Genomic DNA, 20,672 nt, shown 5'->3' on the forward strand with positions numbered 1-20,672 from the left:
ATGCCACCCTTGACTCTCCCATGCAGCTTGGACGTGTTGCTTAACCCGGGATTTCCCCAAACACGCTGTGTATCACCAGTCTCACTCACCTCTCAGCTTGCCCAGCCCGCTGGAGCCAGGCCAGTGGGATTTGGCATTTAACGTGTGCTAATTGTTAGAAAGCCCTGGAATTTTCACTAGGGCTGCAGACTCAGCAAACAAGGGAGTGGGGGGAGCCGGGGCCGCAGTGTGAGGTGTAGAATGATCCTCCCTCTGTTGTGGATTAGCAACCTTGTCTGTGTGATGTTCTTCACAGATGCCTAGGGCGGGGGCAGGAGCCAGGGTAGCTTTACATTACCATAAGCTGCAGAGGGTGGATTATACGGGCTAATTACCAGCACTTGTCAAAACCCAGGCATCACCCACACACACACACACCCCAAGCCTCCCCATTTCTCAGTGAAAATGCTTTCAGACAGACATCCCCACCGAAGGCCAGGCAGCTCTCCTCCTTAAAACTTCCCCTGCCCCTTGTCTCAAAACATGCTTCTCAGGCAAGAAGCAGGCAGCCCCAGGGAAATGCAGCCAGCTATGGGGAGGAGCAGAGAACTCCCTGCTTGCAGGGGGTGGGCTCCACAGAGGTAGCATAAACCCTCGCTGCTTGGGTGAAAGGAGGGGGCTGAGGTTCAGGGTGTTTTGTGGTACTGATTTGAGATGCTGCTTGTGTAAGCGGCTCTGGGAGCTGGGAGCCCGGCCTCCTTTGCCCATGGATAATTGATACAGCTGTGCCAAGAGGCGAGGCAGAGGGAGCAGCTGGGCCAGTTTCCCACTCAGCACAAAGCCCTAATTGAGCACTTCACAGCCTGCAGGGGCCGGGCAGACATTAGTCACCTGGAGATTCCCCTTGGGGGCGGGAGGGGACGGAACCGGGGGCAGAGGATGCTGCAGCATAGGGGCTGCACCAAGCAGGCCAGCTAGGAGCCTCTGAGTCAGCCGGGCCGGGGTAGCCAGCACCGGCATTCAAGGCTCAGCTCTGCACAGGCAAGCAGGGCCACGGCTCTGTTCTGCAGGCTGCATCTCATTGCAAGGCCTGGCTGAGGCTGGTTTCTAGAGATCAGAGCAGTTGGACTCAGCGATTGTCACTCCTCAGGGGCTCACTTGCTCTGCCTGCCCTGCATGGTATCTCACTGGGGGGGGGAGGCACTTCCCAGGCACTCCCTCCTCTACAGCCATGGTACAGGTAGAGATTTATTTGCCAGGTAACTACAAAGCTTTCCAGCCCCAGCTGGGCAGGGCACGGCCTCCCCACAGCAAGCAGGAGATGGGAGGCAGGCAGCACACAGGGCCTGGAGACGGGGGGCATAGGAACCCTTGCACTCAGCTGAAGGCCTGAGGTTCCCCCCTCCGTGACAGAGGTCAGAGCTGCTGAGAGAGGGTCTCCTAGCAGCAGTCAGGTGCAGGTGGGCTGTTTCTCCTGTGCACGCCCTGCTGCTCCAGCCAGGCACGGAGGGATCAACTCTGATCTCCCGCAGGCCAGGGAGCCGCTGAAGCAGGCTCAGTGGGGCCAGTGGAGTTCCCTGCCTGGGCCAGACTAGTCCCAGAACTAACCCCCTTTCCCACCAGCGGCCCTCTTGCCAGTGCACGAGGGGCTTTTCTTGGCATGGTTCCACCCCCTTTTCACGGGACACCAGCTGGAACGATAGCGCCGTTTCACACTGGAATCAGCGTGTCCACCGAGGGGGTCATGCCGAGACAACCAGCCCAGCTTAGATTCACACCGGAGCTTCTACCAAACAGCCTTTCCCACAGCGCAAGGCCTCAGAGAACCCGAACTCAGCAGCGAGCCCAGCCCGTCCATCTTGCCCTGCTGGACAGCGGTTCGGAGCCCCCGTTTCTATCACATCGGCTTGAAGCTCCACCCCAGGATCCAGCCCTGACCTCCAGCCTCGGGCGGCGAGTCACCAAGCCCCTGGCTGCCGCCCTCGCGCTCTGGCAAGTGCCAGGTCTGCCAGTAACTTGGTTGCCAATAAGAAGCCTCCAACTTCAACCAGGATCAGAAACACAAAGCAGGCACTCAGCACCCCCCCGTGGCCGTGAAGCCACCGGCTCAGCTGGGGCGCGCAGCCGCCGAGGGCGATGATACTTTGAGCCGCAAACTCCTCCATGCCGAGGGCTCCGAAGCCACACTGGGAGTTTGTGATGGTGCCGTTCTCCAGGGGATTCAGACAGCAGGAAGCGGGAACGCCGCAGGCTTGCACACCAGGGGAGCTGCAGTTAAAATACCTGCGAGGGACCAAAGAGAATCCGTCAGTCTCTTGGGGGGTGACTGGAGGACCCCAGTGCTTTGGTGCTCACCATCGCCGCAGCCGGCGCTGCTCACTGCGAGCAGAGAGAACCCCTGAGCTGCAGCTTCAGGGTCCATTTCCCACGGCCAGGAAAGGCTGCAGCGGTTCTACTCTGTTACGTGGGCCAAGCTGCACTGGGTTCGAATCGGACCTGGAGCACAAGTCTGGGGCTGGCGGTTGGAACCTGAGCGGGAACGTTACCTGCCAGCCCCTCTCTCAGGTTGGTTTAATGGTGTCATTTCCTCAGCCCACCCCCGCTCCCACACCCCACCAGGAGATAAAGACTCCCCACCCTATACAAATGCACGTGCCAGCCAAGCCATAGAGGGAGGGCCCAGAGCCTTGAGGCTCTGCCCTGCCCTGCAGTTTCTCTGGGTGGTTGTAAGAAGAAAAAGCAAAGCAAAGAGCCTCCCTTGCAGGAGAACGTGGAGAAGTTCGGGGCTCCAGCACTGTAGACCAGCATCTTCCCATGGCCCAGTCTCATCAGCTCACTCCTCGCGGGAACACAACAGCTTTCCTCTAGTGTCTGTCCACCCACCTGGCTCTCAGTCCACACGGAGCCGCCCTACGGAGGCCAGGCCCAGGAGTGCTTTACAACCGCCTTGTGGAGATCTATCCTGGCTCCCAGTACAGAAAGGAGGGGGAGCGCAGATTGTGCCTTGGCTGGTAAGTTTCCATGAGCTTTGCAAGCGAGGCTGAAGGCATGTGGCTGTAACACGCCTCTTGCCAGTGTTCAGCCTGACCTCCTAGGAAGCTGCAGCATGAGCCTGTAGCCAGGAGCTGAGTCAGCTGATGCTGTCTCTCCTGCATGCAAGGAGCACTTGGTGCTTTGCTAGCCTGGATCAATGGATTGCCCAAAGCCGAGATTTTCCACTACCTCCCAAGTGAGCCAGACCACGTGGCTGTAGCCCAAACCTTTGTACTCACATGTTCATTTTCCAGTCCTGGTAGGACTCCACGCCGCAGCATTGCAAGCCCATCTGAACTTCGTCCATGATGAATCTCAGATCTGGGTCATCCTGGTACCTTAGGACCGCCACCAGCATGGTGTTCTGCAGGGAGCCCTTGATCTGGTGTCTCAGAGAATACAGTACGAGCCCGCCGAGAATCTCCAAGATGACGAAAGTGATGACTCCCCCAGTAAAGAACTTCAGCAGGCAGGTGTTTTCATAGAGGGCTCCCATGCAGCCTGTCAGAGAGATGGTGCTGATGGCCAGACCCACCAGGACAAAGAAGAGCATGGGGTCAGAGCCCAGGTGGGCTATACGCTCACTTACCAGGGACTCCTTGTCCAGGAGCCCCCAGATCCCAAAGGCCAAGATCAGCAAACCCAGCACAGAGAACAAGAGGTTCCAGAGGAAGGTCAGGTACTTAATGCAATAGCTGCAGGAATCCAGGTTGTGGCCAGGAGGCGGCAGAAGATCCCATTGTCCTGGGTGCTTCTCTGGCAATCCAGTGTCTGGGTCTCCAGCGGGAGAGAACAGGGGGCCAGGGACGTTGGGTGAAGAAAGCAGCTTGCCCAGTCGGCGTGCCTGATTGGTGGGAGAGAGAGAGAACAGATCATTTCCTGGCTCAGTGAGGAGCAGAAACGCCCAAGCGTGTCCTCTCTTCTGGGAAGCCCTGCCCCACTGGGGCTCCTGGACAAGATTCCGACTTGGCTAAAGTTTTTCTCGGTTGCACTTAAACTTTGTCGCTTCCCCCACCCCCTCAAAACGTTGTTTTTTGCAGCCTCCCGGATTATGTAGGATGTTAATGCATTGGGTTAAGGATCGATTCCCCCAGCACAACTATTGCTTAAGGAAGCGAACGTTTCAAATGGCCTTCATTAGCATGGTAAGCCCTTCGTTCTAGAACAGGGTACAGAAGAGATGCAAACTCTATCTGGATTTGCCATTCTATGAAGTCATAGAAGCAAGAGCTAGATTTTTAGCTATTTAATTCCTTCTCATGCAAAACTGGCACCCCATTCAGTCAGCACCGGGCTTCCTGAACAGCCTCTCTTCTCCGCTAATCTGCAGCTATTGTGCAAGATGCTGTAGGAAATGGGTCTAACGCTCCACTTCAAAGCTCTCAAATACCGACTGTTGTGTGTCAGAAGAGTGAGGAGTCCCCGGGCACAGCAAGCAGTAACGTACTTGCAGTGTTGTCGACTCTCCTGATTTTGCCATGAATCTCATGATAATTATTGTTTCCTTAAAGCCCCAGCTCCTGGAGTCAAGTGGATATGGGATGATTCCAGCCTTCATTCTTTAAAGGAAAAGTAAGTTTCTAGCCCTCCTGGCTGTGCAGAAAACTTCCAAATGGGACCCCAGTGCACCCGAAAGGCTCAGAAAGCAGAAGGCCAATAAAAGAACACCACAGCTATTATTTTTACATCATTTCCTGACTTTACAGCCAATCTCCTGATTTTTGAACATTTGAGGTTCAATCCTGCATAGGGCCAACAGCTGGCCCGGGTATGGGGTAGTTAGCAAAGGGGAGGGGACCAGGGCCAAATGTCCTGCAAGTTTTCTGGATGGGGGGAGGGTTGGTGTTTTTAAAGTCCCCAGAAGGAAACGTGTCCAACGCTGGCCATTCTCTCCAAAGCTATGAGTGCGCCCGTCTGGTTTTGCACCAGCGGTTCACCACTGTTGCTAGAGCTGGGAGAGCAGGAGCAGGGATCCCTCGCTGCCATGAGCAAACAAGGAGCCAGGCTCCTTAGCTGCAGCGGAAACCTATGGGGAGGTGCAGGGGAAAAGACCTTGAACTGAAAAAGAGCAGCCGTGGCAAGAGAGATTTCAGAGCTCCGAAGAGGGGCGGAGAGGGGGCACTGCAGGGTCCGGGCCAGGACTGGGCTGCAATACGGCTAAGAGAAGAGGCTGTTCCCTGTAGCCTGTTCTCTAGTCGTTGCTCTAGTACCAGAAGGAGGGCAGTGTTTCTTTAGCGGTGGTTCTCCCGGTTTGCATTGATCAAGGCTGCACGAGGCGGTTACTGCCTTATACCTGTTTGTTAATACAAAGTCCATTTTAAAAAGCCAAAGTGGAAGCCGTAGACAGCCCCAGAGGCCTGTGGGTGGCATGGTGGACAGTGGCTTTGCTTTACCTTGCTCTGATCTATTGGTTTTACTCAAGCATAAGTGAGTCATTGCTTACATTGCCCCCAGTCAAACTCAGGAGCCATAGGACAGAGCAATACAGTGCTCTGCTTTGTTCCCTTCTGGCCTTCCCTTCCAAGCTCCCACATTTCACTGGGACGCTCCCTCGGGCCGCCAGGACTGTGGGTCACCTTGTTACCCCCCTGCTTCAGCAAGGGAGAGACGTGCTGGTGCTAAAGTGGGGGTCAGCCCCCCAGCCTGTTTGCCTCCCAGACAATCTGCCTGGAAGCTCTGCCAGCCTTTACTCTGCGCTTGGCATACACCAGTCCCCGAATGCCTCAGAAGCCTCTTGCTGCAGTGTCCAGCCCTGGAACTGGACACTCACAGTGACCACCAAGGCTGCTGTCCCTGGAGAGACAGCGTACACACAGCTGGGACTGGGTGGCTACAAGGATCAGGACCTTTGTAATAACTTCGCACAGTGATCTCGTTATGATGAAAGCAAATATGTGTTTATGAACAAAGAGCTGAGACTGACCTAGTCACATGCGGATCGGGCCCGGCCAGTGGAAAGAGAATGGTTACAAAGACAACAAACTGATTAGTGGTTCCCGTTCCTAGTCAGTCCAGGAGTGCTTCTTCCCAGGATTCCCTCTTTGACCGAGCTGCCAATTTTCAGTCATACCAGGATCCAGGCTGTCCTGATTTCCCCACGCCCTCCAAGGGGTTTCCCCAGCAAATGGAGAACAAAATGTTCCTTTGCATCTCCTTATTGTCTTTGTTCCCACAGTCAGGATGGCCCCTGGCGTTCACACTCCAGTCTGCTCTGCCATGTCAGTTTCACATCCCCTCCCAACCTGACTTAATATGCAAATGACACTTTCTGTGCCTGGCAGAACAGCTGTTTGTCCCATTCTGCCTTGTTCCAGACGTGAAAACATTCTTTCCAAACAGATACACAATTCCCTGTACAGTCTCAGTACAGACAGTTCACTACGATGCTAGTGACCAGTGATGCATCCGAAGAAGTGGGCTGTAGTCCACGAAAGCTTATGCTCTAATAAATTTGTTAGTCTCTAAGGTGCCACAAGTACTCCTGTTCTTCTTTTTACGATGCTAGTGACCAGCGTGCCATCGGCCAGCCTTTGATACCTTGCATCAGCGTTTGGGTAAGCACCATGACCGCAGAGTGTTAGGTGTGGCGAGTTTGTCAGGCCTACTAGGACTTGCTGACAGAGTAGTGAACCACCAACGGGCCTCTGTGTCATGACAACTCACTGGGAAGCCCAGCGGAAGGGTTTGAGTGACAGACAGATGTTGGGCGGAAGAACCCTGTGCCGCCACCAGAAGAGGGGTAGGCAGGCCAATTCCATCCCAGGCCCAGCCCAGGTGCTGGAGACAGAAAGCTGAACCCAGCCTCATGACACCCCATGGCAAACAAGGCCTCTAGGTCCACCTTAGTTTGCTCAGCCTGATGCCAGACGTGATTAGCGTTAGTGGCAAGCACAGGAAGGGAAGCACGGAGCAGATGGAGAGCAGAACTGCGGGGGTGGGGGGAAGGGAGGGAATGACTTTGGGAACATGTTGTAACCTTCGAGATTTAAGCCAGGGCAAGAATCTGGCTCATCAGCACAAGTCAGGAGTGGCTCTTGACTTCAGTGGAGATGCTCCAGGTGTGCCCCTCCCTGACGAAGAACAGAGCTTAGGGCCAAAGGATTTCGTCCATTTTTCCCTCCCCGAAGAACACTGCAGACTTTTATTTTCAGGAGCTCCTAAGACCCCTGAAATCAGTTCCGGGTTTGAAGTTAAGCTGAGTCACAGAGCGTGACCCCCACCTACTCCAAAGAGAAGCACAAAGCCAGGCCAGCGTGTAACACAAACCCAGGGTTTACCTCTGGTAACAAGGGGCTCCTCTCATCTTCTTCCACCTTCACCTTCTTGAAGGAAAACCGCGTAGCAAAGGGGGTGACCAGCATGAAGAGCTTCTCTCCTGTGCTTGCTGGGCCATATCCAGATGTCATCCTGCTGCAGGCGTCCCCTGCTTTAGCCGGCAGAAGGATCCACAGGCGAGGCGCTGTGAGCAGCAAAGTCAGAGCTCTGGGGCTGGGCAGACACTTCGGTCAGGCTCCTATCATGTGAGAAGTCACATTTCATGGCTTAAGTAGCCCCTGCAATTAAAGAGGCCCACGCTGACTTGCGTGCCCTGAGCATACCAGCTCTTGAGCTTCTAAGAAGCTGTCTTGCCACATAGCTGTGCATACTTCAAGGTTATTTGATTAAATGAATGACTGCAAAAAGAAATGAAGTGACCATGTTAGGGCTGTAAGTGGCAGGTGATTACTAAGAACAGGGTTCTCAAGAGATCCCCCCACATCCTTCCTTATTGTCATTTGGCTGGTTGTAGTTTATTTTATTTTTTTGTAACATCCTTTCTCTAGCGGTGTCCTTCCCCTGGAGGCAATCGGAGCTTCATTATTCAGGCCTGGGGTTTACCTGCAGCAGTTGCAGGTAGGTAGTGATGTCAAATTTACTATCCCCAGGGGATAGAAGCAGGCTGAGAGCTGACCCGTGCTCCCACTGACGTCACTTTCATCCATTTGGCCCTGTGAAAGCAGGTGCTTTGCATTTCTTTAGCAGTCATTGGTACCATTTTCAAACACACCTAAGGAAATCAGTGGGCGTTGGCTCCCTAAATACCTTGAAGGACATGAGCCTATGTGACTTAGGAGCATCCATCCAATTTCCAAAAGTGACTTATAAGGAGATTTTCAAAGGCACAAAGAGCAGTTGGGCACCCAACTCTCATTGAAAGTTAATGAGATTTAGGCACCTCATTCCCTTAGATGCCTTTAAAAATCCCACTCTTAGGGTCAAATTTTCAAAGGTGCCTAAGTGACTTAGGAATTTTAAAGCCAGATTTACCTTAGGAATGATTTGCCAGGGTAGCTGTACCTGTATAGGTTTCAGAGGGGCAGCCGTGTTAATCTGTATCAGCAAAAAGAACAGGAGTACTTGTGGCACCTTAGAGACTAACAAATTTATTTGGGCATAAGCTTTCGTGGGTTAAAACCCACTTCATCAGATCCAAAGAGGGGGAAGGGTTCTGTGGGGTACCCGGAGAGGGGTTCTGTAGGGGGACCGGGGGGAGGGGCTCTGTGGGGTTCCCGGGGAGGGGTTATGGGGCGGGACCGGGGGGGAGGGGTTCTGTGGGGTACCTGGGGAGGGGTTATGGGGCGGGACTGGGGGGGAGGGGTTCAGTGGGGTACCCGGGGAAGGGTTATGGGGTGGGACCAGGGGGGAGGGGTTCTGTGGGGTACCCGGAGGGGCGGGACCGGGGGGGGGAGGGGTTCTGTGGGGTACCCGGGAAAGGGTTATGGGGCGGGACCGGGGGGGAGGGGTTTTGTGGGGTACCCGGGGAGGGGTTCTGGGGGGTACCCGGAGGGGTTATGGGGTGGGACCGGGGGGAGGGGTTCTGTGGGGTACCTGGAGAGGGGTTATGGAGCAGGACCAGGGGGAGGGGTTTTGTGGGGTACCCGGAGGGGTTATGGGGCGGGACCGGGGGGGAGGGGTTTTGTGGGGTACCCGGGGAGGGGTTATGGGGTGGGACCGGGGGGGAGGGGTTCTGTGGGGTACCCAAAGGGGCGGGACCGGGGGGGAGGGGTTCTGTGGGGTACCCGGAGGGGTGATGGGGTGGGACCGGGCGAGAGGGGTTCTGTGGGGTACCCGGGGAAGGGTTATGGGGTGGGACCGGGGGGGAGGGGTTCTGTGGGGTACCCGGAGGGGTTCTGGGGCGGGACCGGGGGGAGGGGTTCTGGGGCGGGACTAGAGGGCGATGTGGGAGGGTCTGTGGGTGGGTTACCGCTCCCCGCAGGGACCCGGGGGGGCGGAACCGTTCCTGCCCGGAACCTTGTTGCCGGGGTTGGCGGCCGCGGGGCCGGTGACGCGGCGCACGGAGCGGGGGAGCTGGAGGCCGGAGCCGGGGCACTCGGCGGCCGCTCGGGAACCGCTCCCGGGAGCAGTCGCGGGAGGCCGGGCGGGGCCGGCAGCGCCATGGCGGAGACCATCGTGAGTCGGGGCCGGGGGGGGATGAGGCAGCAGATCGGCCCGGCCCTGGGCGCCGAGCCGGGGACCCCCGCGGCCGGGGCGGGCCCGGTCCCTGGGGCAGCCGGGCGGGGCCCGTCCCCGGGAGAGCCGCTCCCCGCCCGGCAGCGCCCCCGAGCCGGGAGCGGGGAGAGCCCCCCCGGACCCGAACCGAACCGGCCCCGCTGTCTCAGCATCCACCGGGGCCTGCACCGGTCACCCCACCCCTCAGACGGGAACAGCGGAGCCCAAGGGAGGGGACCCCCAGCTGCCCGGAGCGGGTCTCGCCTCGGGAATCCGTCCAGCGGCTCCTCCCCCCAGAGGCAGTCAAGTGAGACCCTGAAGCCTTCCTAAAACACTCACAACCCCTCCCACCCCGGAGCAACAAGTCGATTTTTTTTTCCCACCAAGAGACGGTCTCCATAGAGATCTTGGCGTTTTCACCCTCTTCCCATTTTCCTCCAGCCTGGCTCTAGCAGAGCCTAACTTTGTTCAAACTTTAGGGCCCATTTGAAGGCTTCTCTCACCCCCCCCCCGGCTTTTAAGTTGTGGGGTGGGGGTTGAGATGGAGATGTTAGTGGATGGTGGTGTGTCTATTAAAGTAGTGGTTCCATTGGGCTGGGGGAGAAGGACAATATCCCCTGGAAACATTAAAATACATCTTCCCTATGAAATGGTCTGCATGGGTGCCTGGAGCCCTTGATAGGCTTATTCAAAATCAGACTAAATGTAACCTCCCTCTTTCCCCCCCTAAATCTCCATCCGGCACATACAACAGACATGTTATGCCACAGTCTGTATCTGCACTAGTGAGGGAAACTGCTATTGACAACCATGTGCAAAGATGGTTCATAGCACAGTTATGATCCCAGTGTGGACAGTGCCTAAACCTTTGTGTACTCTGAACTTTTTCTTAAAACTCTCCCACCAGTGCTGCAGCACCAGTTCTAGCAGTGTTGGGAGTACTAATTTTGGAGCAACTGCCAGTATGTTTACCACCGTGTTGTCTAGATGACGCTGAGATGAAAATACTGGTGTCCAGAAGTGGTAGTGGGAAAATTCCCCAAAGTCCCCCAAGTCAAAGGTCCCTTTGGATGGGTGCAGAACCATGTTAAAACTCTGTTCGAAAGCTACCTTCTGGCTTTAGCCCAGGGATCGGCAACCTTTGGCACGCGGCCCATTGGGAAAATTCGCTGGTGGGCCAGGACAGTTTGTTTACCTGCCAGCGTCCACAGGTTCGGCCGATCACAGCTCCCACTGGTCGCAGTTTGCTTTTCCAGGCCAGTGGGGGCTGCGGGAAGTGGCATGGGCCGAGAGATGTGCTGGCTGCCGCTTCCCGCAGCCCCTATTGGCCTGGAGTGGCAAACTGCGGCCAGTGGGAGCTGCGATGGGCCGAACCTGCGGACGCTGCAGGTAAACAAACTGTCCCGGCCCGCCAGCAGATTACCCTAACGAGCCACGTGCCAAAGGTTGCCGATCCCTGCTTTAGCCAAAATTTAGGCTAGAATGCTGTTCTTTGAATGCAGTTTGGCTTCATCCACATGAGTTGATCAGCCATGCTAGAAACTGGTTTAACTGGAACTGCATATAAACACAGTTCCTTTACTCTTTGTAAAGGTCTATCTCAATAGGCCTGTAATTTGCCAGTTGTTAGGCTGCTAAATCAATTGATTTCATTTGTTGCATGCTGAAGCCCAGTCAGTCATTGGCCTCTGGTGTGTTCTTCCCCCTTAGTCATTCTCTTGCCAATGGAGGGAGAACTGGGTGTAGAAACTGACAAAACAAAACAGTTATTGAAAGTGTTTGAAAAATTCTGGAACCTTGCAACAAAACAGGGTTTGTATTTAGATTTTTCTTTCTAAAGCTGCCAGGCAAGCCCTGCTGTTGAAAACAAAGTGTCTCCATTGACTTCCAAAATCACAAGCATCTACGCTACTCTTGTAGGCAAGACTTTGCCCAACAGTGACATCATCCAGGAAATAGATCCTATTAGACCTTGTGTGTGTGTTCTCGGGGGCATTTATGGTGAGGCAGCAACTGGCAGCTGCCTTCCTCTCAACATGTGGACGTTACTGATATTCTCTTCCTTTTAGCATTTTCTTGGCTCACCTGAGCAGCAGAAAACACCTTTTTTTAACTGGGTTATGGCAAAGTATTCCTCTTCTCCCCCACACACTTCGTGTTAGTTACTGTGACATTGATGCTGGAGATCTTGTTTGAAACACTGTCCTGAGTTGAATGCACCAAAATAAGGTACACAGCTGATTGGTCATATATTGCTATAGAAAAGGTTTGAGTTAGGACCCAGTGGTATAGCTGTATGCTGCCATGCTAGTGCCAGGTGGTTAAATATTCAATTGTCTGTTCTGATCTCTGGCTAGCTCCAGTGCCACCTGGGAATTGTGTGGAGACATCCTCCTCTTAGCCACTGGCAGAGAGAATGCTTCAGGGTGTTCAACAGCCTGGGTTCCATTAGCCCATCAAATATTCTCAGTAAGCCCCACAAGTGGGAGACGCTTGAACATTTAAAAAGGTCTTTAGAGCCTTGTTTTGGCATTCTTAGGCTGATTAAATGTAAGTAGGGGGCTTTCCAAGCAGGAAATGCAATGTGTGTTTGAAAAATCAAAGCAAGGTGGGGTTATCCCATAGTCATTAAGGTGCACCCTGAAATATAGTTGTAATGAATCTGCAAGGCCGGCTCCAGGGTTTTTGCTGCCCCAAGTGGCCAAAAAAAAAAAGCTGCGATCGCGATCTGCGGAGGCAATTCGGCGGAAAGTCCTTCGCTCCAAGTGGGAGTGAGGGACAGTCCGCCGAATTCCCGCCGAATAGCTGGACATGCCGCCCCTCTCCGGAGTGGCTGCCCCAAGCACCTGCTTGGCAAGCTGGTGCCTGGAGCCGGCCCTGTGAATCTGGCCCTCACCTGTGTTGTGCACACCTCTCTGGGGGAAGAGAGAGTGCAGCAACTTGCACTCAAACGAAAGAGTAGTCTGTTACAAACATTTCCTGTTTCTAGCATGTTCCATGTATTCTCTCACACAACATTGGAGCGGTGATACGTGAGAAAATAAAAGGAGGGCATTCTGGAGCACTCTGGCAGCCTCTTGCTGTCACGTGTCAAGCTCTGCACTGCTGTCCTTCAGATTGGCAGATTGGTGTTTGTAAGAGCACTCTCCGCAGCCTGGCTCTTCACTGCATATCCTCCTGCTGCTTTGTACTCTGGGCTTGCAGCAGCTCTGAGGTTAGTCACTTTCACACTCCTGAGAAGTGTAAGACATACTGACGGTTATGCCACTGATGCACAGCCAAGCCTGCCTTTATGGGAACAGTTGCCTTTGGCCCCTTTTCCCAAAAGCAGGTGGCTTTACTCATCTCTCCCATTTCAAATGGAGGCTTGCAATGGAAATTCTATTAACGTCCCCCAGTGATGCCTTGTGCCTCAATGACTTAATTCTCTTTATTGGAGAGAGATGCCAACTGTCAGTAATGTTGTTGAAACGAAATAAAACTGAAGATGACCCTTAATACTGCAAGTTAGCCCAATTCCTCTGTAAAGGAAATTCTGGGATTGACTAAACCGCTCTCATAAAAGCTTTGAGTTATCCTCTAGTAATGCTGCATGTTTTGCTTCATGTCTAAATCCAGAAGTTTCATCAGAAAAGTAAGCTCAGTGCCATTATTGACTTTTTAAATCTATTTATAAAAATGCCTTGCATCTTGGAGTAATGCATCTAGCAAATAATATGAAAGTATTGGTTTGTATACTCTGGATATGGTAGGTAAACTCCCCCTCCCCCCCCAATTCGGTAATTGTATACTAAGAATGACTTCAGTCATGGGAAAAGGGTGTGGTCAGGGTGAGAGGTTGTGATGATACTCGCTTTGTTTCATGTCTTCAAAAGTGGGGAACTTCTATTGCTCAGAAGCAAAACCAGGACAGGCCGTGGTATTGCTTTGTTGTGTGACCTGGTATACCTTTTAATTCTCCGCAGATAATCCGTGTCCAGTCACCGGAGGGGGTGAAGCGCATCACGGCAGCAAAACGAGAAACAGTTGCAATGTTTCTAAAAAAGGTATCCTGGCTTTCAGCATTTCATCACTTATCTGCCGGCTTCCCTGCTCTCTTCTGAGCCTAGCTAGGGTAGTGCTCTGCCTGCCCAGAATTTAGCCACTCTGGACGGCTGTGCTTTTGGGAACTACCTAGCTTACTGGGTGTATACACAGAGACTTTCTTGAATGAATGATATATGCTCAACCTAATCAGGATAGCCTGATGGTAGTTGTGTGGATCAGCATGCATTAGTCAGAACAATCTCTCCACAGTTAAAGTGAAACTGGCTTTCTGTTATAAACTCAGTTTTGACACCCTCCTCCAAATTCAACCTCTCTGCATCAACTTTCTCAGGTGTCATTTTCTTTGTTGTTTTAAAATTCTGGTAAGGCAGTGACTGAGAAGGTGTTTAAGATATGGTTGCTTGGAAAATCAGTTATACTCCACTGTTTGAAAACTGTTACTTTGGGTGATGAGACATGATTTGTTTTTTAAATGGGTTGGACTGTATATTGGTTGGTCTGTACATCTATACAGGAATTAATAAAGGGAAATCCTATAACAGTTTATCAAAACTGCATTAAACTGACATGCATTCACGTTCCATCCCCCTTGTTGCAAACAGTGTGTGCAGAGGGAGTTAATCTGATTCCTTTTCCACCTTGATACTTTCAGTCATGTCACCAACATCAACCCTGATTCAATGTCACTGAATGAATCAGAGACCTGAGGAGGAGGCTGAAAGGAAAGAATTACAATGTATACACACAACATTATGTTAAATACTATAAATAATGGGATTGTGGGGGAGCATTAAATGGGAAATATAGAGAGAATATTCAATATCTGCCACAAGTGATTGGCCTTTCTAAACGTAATTTGAGTGGAAATTAACTGTTAGCTGTTTACTTTGCTCCTTGAGTACTGTTTCGTGTTTTCTCTTGCAGTGTTCTTTGCATGTCACAGGGGCTCTTCCAGCGTAGTTTTGGAGGTTAAGGAAAGATATTGAGCAACTTTTTGAGATCCGTATGTAGTCTTTAAGGAACAGATTGCTGGGGGAACTAATCCCGTAATTGGAAATGTGAGGAGCACATAGAATTAATTTTATATTGGGTGTCAGTTGGTCATCTTTTGTTTGAGACATAGACAGTTAGTGTCTCAAATTCATTGTTTAGAGGGAGCAAGAATCTCAGATATTTTGCATTTCTCCTACAATCTTTTTTCTCCTCTCCATCTCCTGGGACCTTGGGAGTAACATGGAATCTTTAAGCTCAGCACTTTTCTGTTAGCAAGAGGAATATCTTGTTTTATTGTGTTCTTAATCCTTCCCTTCAAACTGCCTGGATTTCACTTTACCTTGCTAGGGAGGATGAACTAAGCATTCTGAGATTTGTGCTGTGGGGAGATACTCTTGTTTTTCTTTCTGATACAGGATTTATTCTGAGAGAGACATTACAGGCTGTAACACATCAGTGACTAGGCTTCTTGAATCTTAATGGGTTTAGATTTTACTACTCAAATGCCAATATATAGTGAGTGTTACATCTAACTAGACAGTTGTAATTTAAACATCAGATTATAGCTTTTTCTGTTTGATTAAATGTAATCTTTTCTTGACACTTTAAGAAAAGCTTGTGTCGACTGAAAATGAGGGACAGGCAGAATTCTGTTAAAGGAGTACCTGCTTATTGGAAGAACTTTCAAACATACCTTGCTCAAAACACAAATCTCCTTTTCACTGTATTTGTCATAACTTTCTTTGTAGCATTTGCTAATTCTTGAGGATCTGGTTTATAAACCAGGGCTTTACTCCTTCCTGGCCTGTGATCTCCTCTTAGTTGATCCTGCACAATACTGTATTAATTTCAAAATGATATGCCATAAGCACTTAATAGTCCTGGCACTCCATCTTTCAGAGCACATAACACCTGATATCCCAGGCCAGGTTACTGAACTCGATGGACCAGTGGTCTGATCTAGTATGGGAATTCCTCTGCTTCATGCAGCAAGGGCAGAATCAGTAGGCCGTCTATCTTCAAGTTAGAACTTTAAACTTGGGAAAACCTGTAATTGTGTTTCATAGCTGTAGAATTTGCTTCCTCCATTATATACAAGGTCTCTGACCTGAAGAGCTGATGGTTCGCCTCAGACAAGTTAAAGGGACAATTTAGAAATTGCATTCCTCTGAATAACTTACCTTCTTTTGCTAAAATTCACACCTCAGTTCACTATAACTGAGAAGTTAGAGAAAACAAACTGTAATCTATTGTTTTCCATTTTACTTTGTGTGCTTGGCAGCATTTTGTGTATCACGCACTTGACTGTCCTGTGCGTGGTCCATCTGAAGAAGTGAGGTTTTTAACCCACGGAAGCTTATGCCCAAATAAATCTGTTAGTCTTTAAGGTGCCCCCGGACTCCTTGTTGTTTGTGTGTAGTCCATTTCCTCTGTCTGTGGGTTTGACAAAAGCAACGGGGGAGAAATATTTTTTATATATAAAAAAAATGAAGCTACAGAAATTGGCATAGGGACTTAGGGCAGCAGGCTACTTCTAACTCAGCTTTTAAATAGACTAGCTCTTAAAAGATCAGATGTATAAATGGGCAGTGATGCTATTTAACTGAAGTCAGCATTGCAAGATTAAGAGAAAGTAGGTTTTAATTGAGGCACTTAAAGGATGAAAGGGAAGCTGTCTGGTAGTCTGAAGGAAGAGGCTTTTTCAAGCGTAAAGTCCAGCATAAAGAAAGGCACATGGCCAACAGTGTAAAGAAATGAAAAAGGGAGCAGGAGAGAGTGAAGATTGTGTGGAAAATTGTGACTGAGAAATGAGAGCAGAGATGAATGTGAGGAAGGAAAGGGGTTTGGGGTCGGTTGGGGCGAAGGTGACTTGGTTGGTGCAGTATTCCGCAGAAGCTGGCATGGGAGAGTGGAGATTTGGATAATAGTGACTGATGCTTCCTCACCCCAAGTGAAGGTCACCTATTTTTATAGCAAACACTCAATGTTACATATGAAAACAACAAGGAGTCCGGTGACACCTTAAAGACTAACAGATTTATTTGGGCATAAGCTTTCATGGGTAAAAAACCCCACTTCTTCAGATGCATCTCCATCTGAGGCTACCCCTCTGATAAATGTTACATATGTATTTTATTTACTTTCGTTGTTGTCTTTATGACCAGTAGAGCTCCATATTTCTGTCTGCTCTTGTTTTCTTGTAAATTCCTTGTTAGGCTTTGTGTTTTTTAGCTCCCTGACAATCTTCTCTACACGACCGGAGGATGGGTTCAGTTAAAATATCTGTAGCAGAGAATTCTGCTAGCCCTTTCCTATTTTCTCCCCCACCGTGAGGACACAGATGTGAAGTGTTTTGTATTGTCTCGTTCATCTCTTATTTCCTAGGTCGCAAAAGAGTTTGGCTTCAGGAATAATGGCTTTTCTGTGTACGTCAATAGAAACAGGACTGGTGAGATCACAGCCGCACAGAACAAATCCCTTCACCTACTGAAAATCAAGTAAGTTCTTGACAGAGAATACCAGGGATGCAGAGAGAACGTTGTACAGTAGAATGTGCCTTACCCCTTTTGGCAAACCTGTCTGACTTCTCCCTTCTGCGCCTATGTGGTAACTAATGGACAAAACTATGAGCTTCAGTATTCCCTGCAATTGTCCGTTGTCACCGAGTCAGTGCTCTGGAGCTACTCCACATGAAGCCAGTCAGGACTCTGGGGGGAGCCTCCTCTCTCTAAGCAGACTGTCTCCAGGGCAAGAAGCCTACACAGTTTCGACCTTCCTGGGTCTGACCTTGGCGCATTCAGCATCCCCTTACCCACCGTACTTCCCTCGGTGACTCTGCCCGGGCGGGGCTCCTGGGGAAGCCAGAGGGCCCTGCACCCCAACTCTGCAGTCAGATGTGACTCTCAACCAGCCGGTAAACCAGAAGGTTCATTAGTCGACACGAACACAGCGTAGAACAGAGCGTGCTATTACAGAAATCAGTGACTTTCAGCCAAGTCCATCTTGGGGGGGACTTGAGGGCTCTGGTCCTCCCCCTGACCCCTAAGCCAGCCAACACTGACTCACTTCCAGCTGCCTGGCCCCTGCCCTGCCCATTGCTCCTCCTCCGGCCTTTGTCTCAGTTTCCAGGCCAAGAGTCACCTGGGTCGCATCCCCCTCCTGGGTCTCAGGTTACAAAAGGGCAGCTAGAGCATCGGTGAAGGCAGCTGGAGCAGCCTCCGCAAAAGTCGCCCCCCTTATTCCCACCACCTGGACATTGGTGCAATACACAGGGAAACTGAGGCACACACCGCATTCATGCAAAACAGTAAGACTCACATAGGCTCACATACAACATAACCAGGGAAAATCCCCACTTCGTCACATCCGTGTCAGGTCTGTCACTAGTGACAAGGCAGATTGGATTGGTTGCAGTATTGTGGAAATGTGGGCTACCAAAAGTTACTGTCTGTGGTAGCCCACGGTAGCCACCTAGCTTAGGGTTTTATAGTGCTGCCCACCGCTGTAGTAAGCCTGTACCAGACTCCTCTTTTGCTCCTCTATGACCAAGAGGGAATTGCATCATTTTTTCCTCCTCCCTATCTTCTGCACTCCTCCACCCACGCTGCATTGCTGCCGGAGTCCATTGAGAATGAGCCAGAGCTCCAGCCCTCCCTCGTCAGAGACTATTGGTAATGTTCTTTCAGCCGCCCATCACCTTTTCTAGTGTGGGTGTTGGTGCAAAAGGAAGGGCACCAAACAAAGCTAACTCATTTGTGTTCCTTAATAGTGCACAAAACGCCTTCGGAAGACATCTGACTACAAGTGTAGGCAACCTAGTGAGCCCTTTGCCCTGCTGAAGCTGTTGTTTCTCTCTTTTTAACCCCTTCCACTCTGTTCTTTCTTTTTCTTTGGCTCTGTTCTTGGTGAAAGGTGCCTCTTTATTTTGCTGGTGCTAAGAGGCAGAGTTCAGCACCAGTGTTTGAGGGCATCTTGCAACTTCTTAATGCAAATGGGCAAAACAGCAAGCGCACTAGTTAGCTAATGAAGTGGCTTTGGAAGGTAGTTGTTAGTGTTGTGCTAGTTCATTTATACTACTCGTGTCTCCAGATTTCAGGTTCTGGTACCTGGGAAGCTGTGGGAGATGTGCATTAATGAAGGCACATTTTATAGTTAAATGCCAGTAAGGAAGCTTAGAAATTTCACCAGGTAACTCAGACAGAAGCCGTAGGTTCCTCAGGGTGGATACAGTGAAAATCACGGTCAAACAAGTTATTGCTGAAAGAAAGGAAGGTGAAGGTAATGTACGTTGAACTGTACCCTAACCTACAGAGCGGACGCTTTCCTAACAGCTGTAGCCCCACTGTGTATGTAGGAGGTTAGGCACATTCCAAAGCAGTGCTTGTTTCTCTTTCTCCCCACATAGGCATGGTGATATGTTGTTCCTCTTCCCCTCGAGCCCTGCTGGCTCTTCCTCTGAGAACATGGACACCTCTATGTCCCAAGGGCTGTTGCGCCCCTTGGGGGTCCCTCACGTGGTGGAAGATGAGATCGACCAGTACCTAATCAAACAGGATGGGAAGATTTACAGGAATCGAGACCAGCAACTGTAAATACTACTGTGTTTTCTGACTAGATTCTATAGTGTCGACCACACGTTTGGTGCTTAACAAAATTTAAAATAACGTTCAGTACGAAACGGATAACCAGTAAGTGTGTTAAATGACCGGCCTTCCTTCTAAACCATACACCGCTCGTTAGCTCCCCCGCCCCTTTTGAAATACCCACAAGGAAAAATAGACTTTGCTGTTATCCTAGAAAGTTAAAATCTGGGCTCTGGCAAGCCAAGGCTGCAAGCAGATTCCAAACTGTAGGGCCTTTGCCTGGAAGGACCTGCTGACAGCCACCTCCTGTTTAAACCAAGGTGGCTCCAGCTGAAGTGCCTCTGATGATGTTCTCTGTTCCCAACCCCCTTACAGCTATACAGATTCAAATCAGCACCTTGGCATGTACTGAGAGTTAGTGCAGAGTGCGGAACAATTCTGGAATATGCTCCCAGTGTGACACCTGCCTAATAAGCAGCGGGCTGCATTCTGCAGTAGCTTCTGTTTCCATATGGTTTGTGTGTATTTCCTATCGTGTGTGTTACATTAATCCAGGCTCGAGGTGACAGGCGTGGATAAACTGTGGCATAGTCTGGATTCCACATGAAAGCCACAAATGGAAAAAATCCCTTTTAGCCAAGGCTGCTACCTAGGCGTCCAGGAATAACAGAGGATCTCAGTTGCAAATAGTTCATGGACGCCTTTGGTCAGATGCTCTGGTTGTTCCCCCAGCCCACTAATGTTCTCCCTCATGCTCAGATTAAGCCACCACAGCTATCCCTTGTTACAAGATACCTGTGTGCCAGGGTGGGGGGGGGTTGTGTGGCCCTTCCAGAATGCATTCTTGGACTTGCTGGGAACCTTTGTCATCTCAGGTCCAGCAGTTTTGATAACGGCAAAACCACAGGAGTCAAAGGCGTGTGTGGAAGTGTTATTTACAGGCTAGCCCAGGGACTGGGAGTCAGGACTCCTGGGCACAATGCCTAGCTCCCTTCCGGGTCACTGTAATAATTTCTTGTGCCCTCTGTTTACCCTTCTATAAAGTGAGGTTACCTGCTTAGCTAACGGGAAAGTTGAGACGTAGTGTTTATAAAGTGTTTTTAGATAATCCTAGCCCTTATATATAGTGCTTATCAGTATATCTCAAAGTGCTTTACAAAGCAGGTACCGTTATCCCCATTTTACAGATGGGGAAACTGAGGCACATGGCGGGACGTGACTTTCTCAAGGTCACTCAGCAAGCCAGTGTCAGACCTGGGAGTAAAACCCAGGTCTCCTGACTCCCAGTCCAATGCTTTGTCTGCTAGACCATACTGCCTCCTGGTTTTGGCTGAGAGGAACTCTGGATAAGCAACGTAGTATTTGTTCCCATAAAAATAAACATTAAGGTATTTTAATAATGCCTTAAATCTAAACACACCTTAACAAAATGTTTTTGGCCTGGCTGGTCACGTAGCATTAATTGGGGAAAATATATGGCAATAATTGCCAACACTAATTACTATTTTCACTTACCCTCAGACTTGGGACTAGATCCCCCTTTGTGAA

At 50.6% G+C, this 20,672-nt stretch overlaps 2 protein-coding genes across 2 annotated transcripts in view; one reads left to right on the top strand and one right to left on the bottom strand.

The window, feature by feature from the left end:
* Positions 1–1,095: 1,095 nt before the first annotated feature.
* On the bottom strand, positions 1,096–7,599 carry TSPAN10 (tetraspanin 10). The gene is made up of 3 exons (XM_005283130.4): positions 7,290–7,599; positions 3,252–3,856; positions 1,096–2,262 (listed from the first exon to the last, which is right to left on the bottom strand). The coding sequence occupies exons 1-3, from the start codon at positions 7,416–7,418 to the stop codon at positions 1,938–1,940; spliced, it is 1,059 nt and encodes a 352-aa protein (XP_005283187.2). The 5' UTR covers positions 7,419–7,599; the 3' UTR covers positions 1,096–1,937.
* A 1,660-nt stretch (positions 7,600–9,259) lies between these two features.
* NPLOC4 (NPL4 homolog, ubiquitin recognition factor) overlaps positions 9,260–20,672 on the top strand; it is a 42,989-nt gene continuing 31,576 nt past the window's right edge. Inside the window, exons 1-4 of the mRNA XM_005282977.5 lie at positions 9,260–9,462; positions 13,467–13,547; positions 16,927–17,039; positions 18,947–19,129. Coding sequence (XP_005283034.1) covers positions 9,448–9,462; positions 13,467–13,547; positions 16,927–17,039; positions 18,947–19,129 — 392 coding nt within the window. The 5' untranslated portion in view covers positions 9,260–9,447. The remainder of the gene's footprint in view (positions 9,463–13,466; positions 13,548–16,926; positions 17,040–18,946; positions 19,130–20,672) is intronic.

This window comes from Chrysemys picta, chromosome 12 (assembly GCF_011386835.1).
Source record: "Chrysemys picta bellii isolate R12L10 chromosome 12, ASM1138683v2, whole genome shotgun sequence".
NCBI lineage: Eukaryota > Metazoa > Chordata > Testudines > Emydidae > Chrysemys > Chrysemys picta.

Excerpts from the sequence above, each read along its gene's own strand:
- TSPAN10 (XM_005283130.4), bottom strand. The coding sequence starts at position 7,418 with ATGACATCTGGATATGGCCCAGCAAGCACAGGAGAGAAGCTCTTCATG. Across the intron at positions 3,857-7,289 it reads GGAGCCCCTTGTTACCAGAG|GCACGCCGACTGGGCAAGCT; the intron begins GTAAACCCTGGG and ends CCCACCAATCAG. Across the intron at positions 2,263-3,251 it reads CAGGACTGGAAAATGAACAT|GTATTTTAACTGCAGCTCCC; the intron begins GTGAGTACAAAG and ends GGTCCCTCGCAG.